We start from the raw sequence: 14,890 nt of genomic DNA, 5'->3' as shown, positions 1-14,890 counted from the left end.
AAAAGGTTACACTGCAAGTTCTTATTGGTAACGTTGGTTCATAAGGAAATAATTTAATAGGTATACTAAAATCTGCAATATTGTCAAAAATCACCCTTTTCTGTTGCATAGCCACATGTAGCCACAAATTCACCGTTGTTCATTTAATTACATGATTACAGAATACTACGTTAGTACCATTAATAATTAGGTACTTACAGATGATAGAGTCCTACATATATTTAAAGTTCAAGAAAACATTTTTGTTAATTTAACACCTAATTAAGGGTGAAACTGGTGTTTCGATTTAACAAAATAAATCTACTTGTTTCTTTTTGTAAATTATTAGTGCTTGGACTCTTTGCTATGGACTTACCATACCCAAACTTTTCATTACGTACTTTTACTTCAACAAAAGAGACTGTTAGTGATAACTTTCCAATGCTGTGGATAAGTTCCTTAAAACTCCTAGGTGCAAACCGTGTGCTAACCTGGTCCCTTGATTAAAAATTATACTCAGACTATAATATAATCTGTGAGTCAGCGCGCCTTCCAGCAGTTCCAGCTACGATATAGAATTTGATTTTTTTGATATTTTTGTTTTTGGGAAAAAAATGGGCTGGAAAAAGGTGGCAAAACAAAGGACCCTGGATCTTCCGTAACTTTTGGACAACCAGCGCCTCACCCTACTATTACTACTTATTGGCAGGCCATATACAGGTTCACTTTTGAGGATTCCAAACTCCGATTTTTCTGAAGGCCCAAAGCATAGAGAAATATAGTAAGATAAGAGTGCTCACTCATACATCAGTTCAGACTATTAATTTCAGTGTCTAATAGATACTAATAGTCTTTTTGGTACTAAAACTGATGTATGGAGTGAGCACACTATGTATTTTTTTCTCTATGCCCAAAGTCTCAATATTGACGTTACGCCTAACTCATAAACTCATGATCTCACTAAAACCCTCCAAAAACATTTTCAAACTTGGAATCCCACGTATTTTATGACCGTTAACGCCATTGTCTTGGGGGCGTGGCGCCATCTATTACGGGGGTCGGTAATTTACAGCATAAGTCGTAATGTACCACAGGCTTATGGGGTCCTAAGAGAATTCTATTGTAAGGTGTTATGTGAGGGTAAATTGGGAAGGTATTTGTTGTTAATGCTGAAGGTGTAATGGCTGAATTTCAGGGCTGGTTTTGCCTAAATAATATGGGAATTTTGAAATTTTTAAGCAAAAAAATAAGGCTTAACTCACGTAATTTTCGTTACTCTTTAATATAACCTCCTCTTTTTTGAAGTCGGTTAAAAACAAAGTCCCCCGCCGCGTCTGTATGTGTGTATGTATACACACAAATACTCAAAAACTACTGAACGGATTTGCATGCGGTTTTCACCTATCAATATGTAGAGTTATTCTTGAGTAAGGTTTAGGTATATAATTTAAGGTTTTGTGTAATCCGTGCGAAGCCGGGGCGGGTTGCTAGTATACTTATAAGGCAAGACTAATGTTCAGTCGAAATTGGTCTGCAGTGGCCCGAAATTACTGCCAGAGATGTCTGACCGCTCCCTTGGTTACAAAAGGATTATTTCACGATCCACTTAACCTGCTAATAGGCTTTTCTCGTGCTGGCTTCAATAAAGACTGGCAATTAATAAGTGCTGCTAAATGGGACCCTCGCCCATAATGAATCACGTTTGCAACATGTGTTTTGCTATAATGGTGAATTCAATTCACCATTATAGCAAAACAGTCTTTGGTCTTACCTCTTTAAAAAGTATCTGCCAGAAATTAAATTTTTAAAGCATAATTATTTGCAGATTTTACTTCACACCTACACGTCCAGTGCCCCATATATGGGTTAGGAACTTTTCGATGGAATAACATAAACATATTGAGTTTAAGCTCATTTCATATTGAGTTCATAGAGAGATATTGAGTTTAAGAATTCGAAAGTACTTGACAGCCATGCAAAATGTGTATCAAAAAATGTTTTTGACGGTCACTTGTCTTACGTTAAAAACAATGAACATTGTAATGAGCAATTGCAAAAAATATCAAAAATAAAAATTGGTCCAATGATCACAGTTTTGAAACAGAAAAATATATAATGATAAATTAAATTCAGTGAGTTTTTAACAATAAGTATACCGTTTTATTTTTAACAACACAGTAAGTACTTAATTTACACGACAACCCGCGGGATAGAATATACTAGCGACGATGCATAAGGAGACCCGACCCCAGATAAACTGGGATAATGGCAGGAAGAAGAAGACAGTAAGTGCTTAATTTAATTAATTTTGTCTTGACATATTCATTTATTAACAATCTCTTTATAAATAGTTGTTTTATTATTATTTACTGTAACTTTTTAACATAAATAATTACTTTTCCTGGCAAAAAACAGTGATTGGCAAAATGAAATAAAGAAGTGTTCTATATTTCGCGATAGCTATATATATAACACGTTCGATATCTGATTTGATATATTTTGGCACTAGGTACACAAAAAAAAATCAAAATATTTCAAAATTTGTGCCAAAAATGTTTTTGTTATTATATTTCTTAGGTACTAAATACAGGATGTAAATGTATTCACCTGCAAAAATGCGTGATGTGAATACATATATCGGTCATGTGATACTAAGCAACTTTTACTACGGGACCATAACCCCGAAATCATAAAAAAATATTGATTTGCAAGACCGAAGTGATCCCACAAGGTTTCCGTGAAAAAATGTGTTTTTTTCGGATTATAATATATGTATAATATGTTAGTAGACCTGATGACGCCTGTAGCCAATTTGTTTTTGTAAGACCTTGACGAAGCTTGCTTTGCTGATTATGAATTATGAATGGACTTGTTTTTGACTGTTAACCTATAGGTATATATTCAGTTATTCACATTGTAAATTCTGTGGCCCTAGTGAAAAAGGGTACAATTATCGCGCAGCTTAGGTCTAAAAGGGCAGGTGACTAAATTTACACCCTGTAGGTATACGAAAAATTCCATGTCTGCTTTTTAATAATTTGAATAGCTATTATTATTATTATTTGTTTGTCCTTTCCATATCTCGGGACCATGGGGTCCCGGACCTTTGGGAGGCGTGCGTGGGGCCGAAGCCAACAGCGCAGAGGCCCTTTAAGACAGTTTACTCTAAAAGCAAGGGATACACGTGGCGGATACCATCCCCGAGCGCACAATATGATACATCCGGAGATGGTCTCCGCCAGGTGCAAAGACTATTGCAGTGCAGCACTTTTGTGCTGCGATGGGAACTAAGGTCATGGACTATTGATATGCAAGTTGGATGGACTGGATAATGGGCTATGGGTAGGGTTTGCAATCCGGATCCGAAATGTATGAAAATATCCGGATCTGGATCCGGATCCGCGGATATTCCCATACATTTAGGATCCGTCGTGCAAACCCTAGCTATGGGAGGAGACTAGCGGACACCTGCCGTGACAATCAGTCTCAAAATTGTGTTATTATTATTATTCTATAAGCAGGCAGGCAGTTGTGACAACTGATATTGCCTGTATCCAGTAATCATTGACAGTTGTCATTGACAAGTAGATGTATAGGTGTGCTTGTCTAGTTGATTTTTAAATTGGTTCACATTTTGTGCTAAGACCACATCTTCAGGAAGTTTGTTCCAAGCCCTCACTACTCGGTTGCTCAAAAAGTGTTTGTTGTGTTTGCTATTCAGCATAAAAGATTGTAGAATTTCTTAATAATAACTGGTTGAAATAAATAAATCTGCTAATTAGCTCCAAATGCGTCAAGATTATGGAAACATACAAAAAATTGTTTTGTCTTTGATAGCTGGGCGTTTTCTAAAATAAATATTGAAAACCCGATTCTCTCAGATCCTGGTGTTTTGGGTTCTTTCAACTCAGAATCACTAGCATATTCAAACCTGATGATAAAAAAAATTGTCCCAAAATTTTGTATGAAAATTGTACATTCCACTACGTCACGTTACATACAAGTGAACATTATTCTCATACTAAAAACGTGACGTAATGGAATGGACATTTTGGGACATATTTTTTTAATGGTAGGATGGAGAGTGCTGTCGATTCTGAGTAGAATGAGCCCAAGAATGTCCAGGTTTGAAAGAATCGGGTTTTCGATATTTATTTTAGAAAAAGCCCAGCTATCTACCCTCTTGATTCAGGTTCCTTATTGCAAAGTGGACGGCAGCTCCCGGTTCTTCGTCTCAGGTAAACAAATAGTTAAGACGCCGCCTATTACAGCCAGTGCCGCGAACACATAACCCGCTATAGTCGGATTCAGGTTATTGATCTGCGGAGCAATCATCATACCGGCCCTGGACAATAGAGACAAAAGGCCAAGCGCCGAAGTGCGGATCTGAGTCGGGAATAGTTCCACCCCATAAAGGAACACCAAAATAAAGGACATGAAAAAGAAACAATTTGAAATGCACGCAAAAAGCACTTTTAGCCAAGTTGGTTCAAAGCTACTAGGCACTACAACAGCAAATAACATAAATGCGCCAGCCAATATATTAGTAGATAAAAGAAAAGGTTTCCTTCCAATTTTGTTAAGCAGGTATATACTCAAAAGAGTACCTGGCGCCACAAGGATAGCAGAAATTGCTATATTCACATGTATTTTGCCGCTCATCTTGGATATATACTGTGAAACGCCGTAGTATCCCATGCCGCAAACGAGGTACATGTAAGCCATACATAACAGGTTAATGGTAGGTCTTCTGTATTTAAATATGTGGTGGAGTTGAATTTTCTCTTGCTGAGTGCCTTGGGTGCTGTAGTAGTATGCGTCGATATCTGCGCTGATACTACTATCTGGCTTCTTATTGCTGAAGAAAGAAATGGATTAACAGTTTCAATTAATACATACATATTTCTATAAGTACATATTCTATATTTAACTATTAACTGAAAGAATACGATAAATAATCTTAAGCTGGAGTAGATTCAGAAAACGGAGTTATTAACGCTTTTCAGACCACAATACGGCTGCCATAAAAATTAGCAATCTTGGGGCCTTTCTCAAGGTACTGTATTGATTCTACTAAGTTATTGACTTTTGGTCGATTGAAAAAAATCACGAGCATAGGATTAAGTATAAATGCACTTTAAAAAAATGTAATAAGTTATGCACGAAAGCTAAAAATAATAACGAAGTTTGCTTCTAAAAATCGGCAATACCATGTTTGAATTGTTTGAGGGAACGTATTATACTAGTTATATACTTTACTTTTTTATTTTAACGTAAACAAATTAAAAATATGATATCCGCGCTCCCGGGCACGCACTTTCATCTCGGTCACGCTAGGTTTATTATCTAAAGGTTAAATATAAAATACATTCAACACAACGATTACCCAATATAAGTTCTATGTGTGACACAATAAATGATTACTTACTATACCAAACTTGTTGCTATGCTAAAATATCAAAAATATGTCTAAATAGCCCGTAAATATTAAACGGAAAATTATTATAAATTATGAGGGTAATATATTTACTACCTAAGCGTTAGGTTCAAATAAATATATCGAATGCCTGTTACTGCATGATTGTTAATTGGGGATTGTTAGTTCGTCGTATTAATCTATACATATAATAAAGCTGAAGAGGGTCGAAAGTCTGTACATGGAAGATATTCGAAAAAAAGTTGGTTAGGGATACTTAGAATCGATAACAGAACACGTTCCAACAGTTTTTAGAATTTTTGTCTGTTTGTCTGTTTGTCTGTTTATCTATTTATTTGACCGCGCATCACGTGAAAACGGCTGAACGGATTTTGATGAAAACTTTACTAATCTGTCAAGAAAATCCCTGGCCATATTTTAGGCTAGAAAAATTCAACCCCTAAAAGGGGGGGTGGCTACTACACACAATTTAGTTATGTTTGCACCTGAATCTTATGGTGCAAACTGAAAGTGGTGCAAACTTTTTTTTTGTGTAGGTACTTTGTAAAAAAACAACATTTTTCTTAGTCAAACGTCTTTGCAAATACATATTAAATCACATTTATAGACGGGTCTTTAGCGAGTCTATTGACAATAATTAACATTATGTGAAGTGGGTGGTTTGAAAATATGATGTCTACCCCAAACTTTTTCATACACTTTTCGTCGGGTAGTTGCACAAATCTCTGTTTTGACTTTTTGTTGGGACATCAGTTAGCCGTGACCACGACCAGTGAAACCTGTGTCGAAACGTCGGTAAATAAAGGTAATAAAATAAATTTCGTTATAGGCCCGTCTATAAATGTGAGTTAATATGTGTTCAAAACGCGAAAGTTTTTAAATATTATAATTATGTCTTTGTAAATGTCAAACAATTTGGGACTTGCAAATTTATACTATTGTTCTGTGTTTAAGCACTGACAGCCTGGACGCTTCGGGCCTTCGGCCCTACATGGAACTCGGCCTTCGGCTTTCGCGTTAGATATCCACACCAAAATTTCACGTAAACCATTGCGGCTGTGTCCCTGACATAGCTTTGACATAGCCTCTGTACATTTTTTTCTATCAAAAAAAATTCGCGCTCGCTACGCTCGCGTTTTTAATACGATTTTAAAGGTTAAGCCTAATTTGATAAAGGTGGCATTCTGCGCATTCTACCGAGCGACTACTACTACGACTTAAGCACTGACATCCTGGACGCTTCGGGCCTTCGACCTTACGCGAAGCTCGGCTTTCGCATTTAGACACTTATACTATTGTTCTGTGTTTAAGCACTGACAGCCTGGATGCTTCGGGCCTGCGGCCCTACATGGAGCTCGGCCTGACATAGCCTCTCTCAATTATTTTCTATCCAAAAAATTCGCGCTCGCTACGCTCGCGTTTTTCACTTTTAAAGTTAAGCCTACTTTGATATAGGTGGCATTCTGGGCACCCTACCGAGCGACTACTACTACGACTTAAGAACTGACATCCTGGACGCTTCGGGCCTTCGGCCCTACGCGGAACTCAGCCTTCGGCCTTCGCATTTGGACACTTATACCATTGTTCTGTGATTAAGCATTGACATTCTGGACGCTTCGGGCCTTCGACCCTAGACGAAGCTCAAATCTCTGACACTTATACTATTCTTCTGTGTTTAAGCACTGACATCCTGGACGCTTCGGGCCTTCGGCCCTAAGCGGAGCTCGGCCTTCGCATTTAGACACTGACACCATTGTTCTGTGATTTAAGCACTGACATCTTGGACGCTTCGGGCCTTCGACCCTACGCGAAGTTCGGCCTTCGGCCTTCGCATTTAAACACTTATACTATTGTTCTGTGTTTAAGCACTGACAGCCTGGACGCTTCGGGCCTTCGGCCCTACATGGAGCTCGGCCTTCGGCTTTCGCATTAGATATCCACACCAAAATTTCACGTAAACCATTGCGGCTGATCTGCCTCATTTTTCTATCAAAAAATTTCGCGCTCGCCACGCTCGCGTTTTTAATACGATTTTAAGGGTTAAGCCAACTTTGATAAAGATGGCATTCTGGGCACCCTACCAAGCGACTACGACGTAGGCCAAATTTTTTAATTATAAGTTTTTAATTTAAGTATTATTTATTAAATTATATTAGTAGTAGTAAACTCTTTATTGTACAAAAGGAGGAGAGGAGGAAGTAAAAAGAGGGTGACAAATGCAGCAATATTCGACCTAAATTCGAAAGTTTTTTAGGAAATATGGATTTCTATTTGTATATTTCTTAAATTTTCATGCTTAGACTGATTTGACTGGAGGACAGAATTGGATGATATTTGCCATGGACATGATTTGGATAGGTACAGTCAAGAACGTAAAAATACAAAAGTAGTACTGTATTGTCCGTTATACGCGTACTCTGTGTCGTTTAAATCACGACTAATATTGCAATAAGGGCGAAAAAACTATTGGTTTTGGAGTGTAGTATTGTTTAGTGTTTAGTTTACCTACGTACCTACCTAATTGTAAAATATTTCATCTTAACTTCAGTCTGCTAATCGTATCCATCTCTCAACTTTACTTAAATTTCCGCCTCCAGGGGAGAGAAAGAGAAATTAGGGATGAATTAGCTTACTGACACAGACCGAATACCACGCGGGCGGAGCCGCGGGCACAGCTAGTTATATATATGCCTTGATCGCTATATCGAACAACATTATTTATCATTAGTTGTTATAATATAGTTAAACGCACCGATTTTACGTAGAGATGTACTCGCACATATTTACTTACTACAGAGAGCGTTTGAAATAGGCTTTAACTGAGACTGTTGTATAATCCGACACACATATTGTGACATTTTCTCGTCTAGTCTAGTGGATGAATCCTTTAGTATGACTTAGTAAGTAGTGTCAATTTTGCTGGTGTGGTTGAGATAATGAAAAGTAACATAAATGAATACTCACAATTTTGCAATTGACTGCATCGCCTTCACAGTTCTCTCTTTTTTCTTTTTAGCTAGCAGCCACAACGGAGATTCGTTTAAAAAGAAAACAGCAAGCCCGAAAACGAACATGGGGACAGAAATGGCTAGCTGAAATTTAAAGGCGTCTCTCAGCCCATACGAAACTCCAGCTATTAATAGATGACTTAAATTAATAGGCAAGTGGTACACCGCTGTCATAGTTTCCCGATATTTCAATCCAGTGTATTCGATTAAGAGTACGAAGCTGGTGACGATGGTACCACCGGCCCCGAGGCCTTCGAAGAATCTGAACGCAAAGAATGCTTGCATGTTCGGTGACTGGCTGACGGCAACTCCAGCAATTCCGGTGAGAACGAAGCTTATGCTGAACATCATTAGACGACCAAATCTGAAAGAAAAAATATCAGGTAAGACTGCATCAATAAAATGCTCTGATATTACGATCATGAAGTGCCAGTAGCACCATCCGCATTTCACAAACTCATCAACGTCACCCGTAGCGCCGCAGCAGTTTACTATGAAACTTTCCACACAAACAGTTTGGTGCAACCGACCCTAAGATGATATAATTTCAAAACTTGACAATTTAAAAGTCTGTGTAACTATGTTTAAAATGAGCTACTCTAGAAATAAGGTCCACCCGCCAACCTGACGTCAGGATAGCGGTCTAGATGGCGGATGGATTTATACTTGGTCAAAAAAAATCTGGTCAGTAAATAATCTTTAATAGAAAAAAACCGACTTCTCTAACTACTAGCCAGGACCCACTTGACGGTGCTTATACTTTATTTGGTAATATGTATACATTTTATGGTAATCATAGTGGTTTATTTACTTTAGGTACCATAGTGGTTTTCCGGGTCAAGGTCCGTGTCCGGATTCGAGTCCGGATCCGAGTCCGAGTACGGGTCCGAGTCCGAAGTCCGGGGCCCAGTCTAAGTCAAAATCGAAATTCAAAATCACAAAACGTGTACTATGCGTTGTTGAAGAGTTCTGTTCTGATCATCATCAGCAGTTCCACTTCATCAAATGCCACAGTTTGTAATGTAAATGCTTGATTTTCTGATGAAAATATATAAAATTCTATACGTATGCCTTTAAGATTTTAGGAGTTCCCTCTATTCCTCATGGATCCCATGTTCAGGACTTGAGATTCACATAAATGTGCCTGAAAACCTAACTTGCTTAACAAACATAACGAAAAGGACAAATCGCCAAATGCGAGCTATGCGTCGTTGAAGAGTTCCGTTATGATCATCATCAGCAGTTCCACTTCATCAAATGCGACAGTTTTTAATGAAAATGCTCGATTTTCTGATGAAAATACAAAAATCTCTATACGCATGCCTTTAAGATTGGAGGAGTTCCCTCGATTCCTCGTGGATCCCATCATCAGAACTCGAGCTTAACAAAAATGTGGCTTAAAAACTTAACTTGCTTAACAAACATATCGAAGAGGACAAATCGCCAAACGTGAACTATGCGTCGTTGAAGAGTTCTGTTCTGATCATCATCAGCAGTTCCACTGCATCAAATGCGACAGTTTTTAATGAAAATGCTTAATTTTTTGATGAAAATACAAAAATCTCTATATGCATGCCTTTAAGATTTGAGGAGTTCCCTCGATTCCTCATGGATCCCATCATCAGAACTCGGGTTTGACAAAAATGTGGCTTAAAAACTATAACTTGCTTAACAAACATAACGAAGAGGACTAATCGTCAAACGTGTACTATGCGTCGTTGAAGAGTTCCGTTCTGATCATCATCAGCAGTTCCACTTCATCAAATGTCACGTTTTTTATGCTTGATTTGTTGATAAAAACACAAAAATCACTATATGTATGCCTTTAAGATTTGAGGAGTTCCCTCGAATGCTCATGGATCCCATCATCAGAACTGGGTTTTGACAAAAACGGGACCAATCTGTATGCATATACATACAATAAAAAAAAAATTTCAAAATCGGTCCAGTATTGACGGAGATATGGAGTAACAAACATAAAAAAAAAAAAAAAACATACAACCAAATTGATAACCTCCTCCTTTTAGATTTGGAAGTCGGTTAAAAAAGGCGCGAAATTCAAATTTTCTATGGGAATTATCCCATCGCGCCTACATTTTTCAAATTTGCCGCCTTTTTTAACCGACTTCCAAATCTCAAAGAAGGAGGTTATCAATTCGGTTGTATGTTTTTTTCTTTTATTTTATTTTTTATTTTTTTTATGTTTGTTACTCCATATCTCCGTCATTACTGGACTGATTTTGAAAATTCATTTTTTGATTGTATGTATATTAGTGTTGAGTGGCTCACTCGTGAGGCACCTCATTTGTACCACTCATTTTGTTAATTTGTCGCAGTACTTCGTACCGCAAAAATGTCTTACTTCACTCCTCTATTCATTTTACTTGATTCTAAAATTATCTTTCTCCTAAAAGTTCTATTCTTAACCTCCAGAATTGCACTCCAATTATATGTTACTATTTATTTATTTATAAAGGAAGTGATGAATACATAAATATGTATATACATTAAATATTTTTGTCGCCGTTGGAATTAATGGAATAGTCGACGCTGAAAATATGCTAGTACCTCACCTCATTTGAAGTAAGACATTGTAACACCTCATTTTAGAAAATGAGGTACTGATACAAACTTATTTTAAATTGATGTCCCACCCATCACTAATGTATATGCATACAGATTGGTCCCGTTTTTGTCAAAACCCAGTTCTGATGATGGGATCCATGAGGAATCGAGGGAACTCCTCAAATCATATAGTGATTTTTATGTTTTTATCAACAAATCAAGCATATACATTCAAAAACGTGACATTTGATGAAGTGGAACTGCTGATGATGATCAGAATGGAACTCTTCAACGACGAATAGTTCACGTTTGGCGATTTGTCCTCTTCGTTATGTTTGTTAAGCAATTTAAGTTTTAAAGCCACATTTTTGTCAAGCTCGAGTTCTGATGATGGGATCCAAGAGGAATCGAGGGAACTCCTCAAATCTTAAAGGCGTGCGTATAGAGATTTTTGTATTTTCATCAGAAAATCAAGCATTTTTATTAAAAACTGTCGCATTTGATGAAGTGGAACTGCCAGCCTATTATGGATAGCTTTATCCATCTTTATCCACGTGATAAAATAACTGTCACTGTTTAACACCGTGGGAAAGAAAGTGACGGACACCGTTTTATCACGCTGTCACGTAGACAAGAACGACCATCATATCCGTACAGAAAAGAACTCTTCAACGACCCATAGTTCACGTTTGGCGATTTGTCCTCTTCGTTATGTTTGTTAAGCAAGTTTAGTTTTTAAGCCACATTTCTGTCAAGCTCGAGTTCTGATGATGGGATCCATAAGGAATCGAGGGAATTCCTCAAATCTTAAAGGCATACTTTATACATATGGTGATTGTTGTGTTTTTATCAACAAATCAAGCATATACATTCAAAAAAGTAACATTTGAGGAAGTGTAACTGCTGATGATGACCAGAACGAAACTCTTTAACGATGCATAGCTCGCGTTTGGCGTTTTTTCCTCTTCGTTATGTTTGTTAAGCAAGTTAGGTTTTTAAGTCATATTTATGTCAAGCTCAAGTTCTGAACATGGGATCCATGAGAAATCGAGGGAACTCCTCAAATCTTAAAGGCTCACGTATAGAATTTTCTGTATTTTAGAATAGAATAGAATAGAATATAATTTATTCGTAAGCACAGACAATACATAATATGAAAGAAACACAAAATAAGATTAAAGTGCCACGAAATGGCCTCATCTCAGCATGTTGCTGGTGGCTTCCAGCGCTGGTCTTCCGATGAGACCATCAAGTGAGAAGAATCACGGAGGGTAACAGACAAGAAGAAAAATACATCAAATAACGTAAAGTGAACAAATAGTAAAATAAAAGTTACACAGAAGGAAGATACAACATAACGACTATATTAAATTAAATTAAGACTAATTTATACATATAAAACAACATTAAAACAAGCATCGTGCTCGCAACACTGTATTGATCCGGTCCAACCATACCTTGGCTGTACATTATAGCTGCATATGCAGCTAGCGCCAACGGTGGCTACACTAACTAAATAAAAAAAGGCAATGACAGACCAGACCAATATCGAGCGTTCATGAAATCAGAATCAGAATCAGATTAGTTTAACAAGACAGCATCGTAGGATTTGTAGGTAAACGAATACTAACATAATAATACTCTACTAAGTATGGCGTATCAGGAATAATGAACTCTTGCCAGGATGAAGGAACAAAACACTTGTGGTAAGCATAAGTAAAAGTACTTACAAACTACGGCAGCTCGTATCAAGTCTGTAGGCTTCCTGGTTAAGTTGGTGATTAAATAAATACTGTTTAAGCTTTGACTTAAAACTATGAATACTTTTCAGGTTTCTCAATGGCGGAGGTATATTATTCCAAACCTTCGACGCGGCGTAGCTGAAACTACCACGAAAAGCTGCTGTGGCATGGCGCGGCGTCAACAATTGAATCCCACAGTTACGGCGTTCGCGGAGCTTAATACAAGATAGCTTATTGAAGAGATATGGGGGCGTTCTATACTTCAGCACACCAAAGAGCAAACAGGCCAGATGAAGTTTACGACGGTGTTACATTTTGAGGATCATATGACTATTCAGAAACGGAGTCACATGGGCTCTCAACGGAATATTGAAACAGAAGCGAGCACAGGCATTTTGAACACGTTGAATGAGTCTCTTTGTTTTAGCAAGAAGTCTAGGCCCAAACACTACATACACATAATTTAATTTTGATAGGACAAGTGATTCAACTAGTTGACATCGCAGGTTTTCGCTTAAATATGGACGAATTTTATATAAAACCTTAAGCTTGTATTTTCATCATAAAATAAAGCATTAACATTAAAAACTGTCGCATTTGATGAACTGGAACTGCTGATGATGATCAGAACAGAACTCTTCAACAACACATAGTACACGTTTGGTGATTTCGAATTTCGACTTTGACTTGGATTGGGACCCGGACTCAGATCCAGATCCGGACTCGTACCCGGATCTGGTTCGGACCCGGACTTGGACTCGGACTCGGACTCGGACCTGAACTCAGACCCGGACTCGGACCCGGACTCGGACTCAGACCCGGACCTTGACCCGGAAAACCACTATGATACCTAAACTAAATAAACCACTATGATTACCTACCATAAAATGTAGGTATAAAGTATGATGAGGCCAAACCCCTCCCGCTCAAACCCCCGTACACCGCACCGCATGCGCCGTTAAGTGGGTTAGGTTAGGTTAGAACTGCGAGCCTTACAGAAACGAAATGCTGCTAGAAAAGTGGGTGATTTTACCTCCTTTTCTACATAGCGCACCATCTACAATAATCTTTCACCGGGCCGCATAGAAGTCGTTTTTTTTTCTTAAAAATTATCTACTGACAAGATTTGCTTGACCCAGTATAAATATATTACTTAAATCTTTTTCCTGTTTTGCTGCCCAGTACAAGAAAAACTGTATTTTAATAGTTATTATTATTTTAACTTCATGTAGCCGTTTAACATATTATCTATTTTAGTGATAAAATTTTCGTGAGAGACATAATTATTTTAGTAAGTACAATAAGTGGGTAAATTCTCAACATCTGCCTATCTTAAATGTTAAAACTTGACAGTCAAATTTGAATTAGAAAATATAATTTAATTTGAAACGTTATAAAACCGAACGAAACAAAAAAAAGCAACTCTGTGTCATTTACTAATGATAATTAAATAATTTTTATTTGCGTATTAGGACTGTGGGAAGCGGTCCGTGGGATACTAGCCTCTAGCGAGCCTAAAGCTCCAAATGAAAAAAATTAACACATAAATTAAAAAATACCTATATAAATATAAATATAAACATCTAAAAACTTAGCACATAATTTTAAACTATGGCACAGTCTCATTCCCAGTGACAAGGGTTTCCATAATAGACACATTTCTACATCGAATGGTGATGCATAATCAAAATCATATTCGAGAAATACATTAAATTGAATTGATTCAGTTACCTGTCAGATAATAATCCGAACAAGAAAGCTCCGATTAACATTCCACCATATGCACAGGTTTCCGATAAGCTGATTTCTTTTTTCTTGTCACAAATCAACCCAAATTTAGTCTGTACGGTCTCCGTGAACACGCTTCTGTCCCATGTAGGATTACTGCATGGACACACTTCCATGTCCACCAGCCTTACTCGATCTCCAACACGGGTATCGGGAACGGCACCGCCACCGGCATCGGGAACGGCTCCGGCATCGGCAACGGCACCACATGTGTACGTCATTGCAGGATTTAAAATCATCAGGTTAAGTATGTGCCATATTGCTGGAACTTTGCTTATAAATACCACAAAGTAAATCACCCAGTGGTATTTGGTGATAACATTAAATCGTGCCTCGATCGGATTCGAAGCTGCAGTTCTGAAGATGTAGTT

General features: G+C 37.6%; 1 protein-coding gene across 1 annotated transcript; it reads right to left on the bottom strand.

Annotated features, from left to right (window-relative positions):
• Positions 1 to 4,154: 4,154 nt before the first annotated feature.
• LOC134662570 (solute carrier family 22 member 1-like) lies at positions 4,155 to 14,647 on the bottom strand. The gene is made up of 3 exons (XM_063518839.1): positions 14,463 to 14,647; positions 8,381 to 8,788; positions 4,155 to 4,837 (listed from the first exon to the last, which is right to left on the bottom strand). Exons 1-3 carry the CDS (start codon positions 14,633 to 14,635, stop codon positions 4,177 to 4,179), a joined length of 1,242 nt encoding a protein of 413 aa, XP_063374909.1. The 5' UTR covers positions 14,636 to 14,647; the 3' UTR covers positions 4,155 to 4,176.
• Between the last annotated feature and the right edge of the window lie 243 nt (positions 14,648 to 14,890).

This window comes from Cydia amplana, chromosome 3, assembly GCF_948474715.1.
Source record: "Cydia amplana chromosome 3, ilCydAmpl1.1, whole genome shotgun sequence".
Taxonomy (NCBI): domain Eukaryota; kingdom Metazoa; phylum Arthropoda; class Insecta; order Lepidoptera; family Tortricidae; genus Cydia; species Cydia amplana.
Note: the sequence above shows the minus strand (reverse complement) of the source record. Positions and strands in the feature narration are given on the sequence as shown.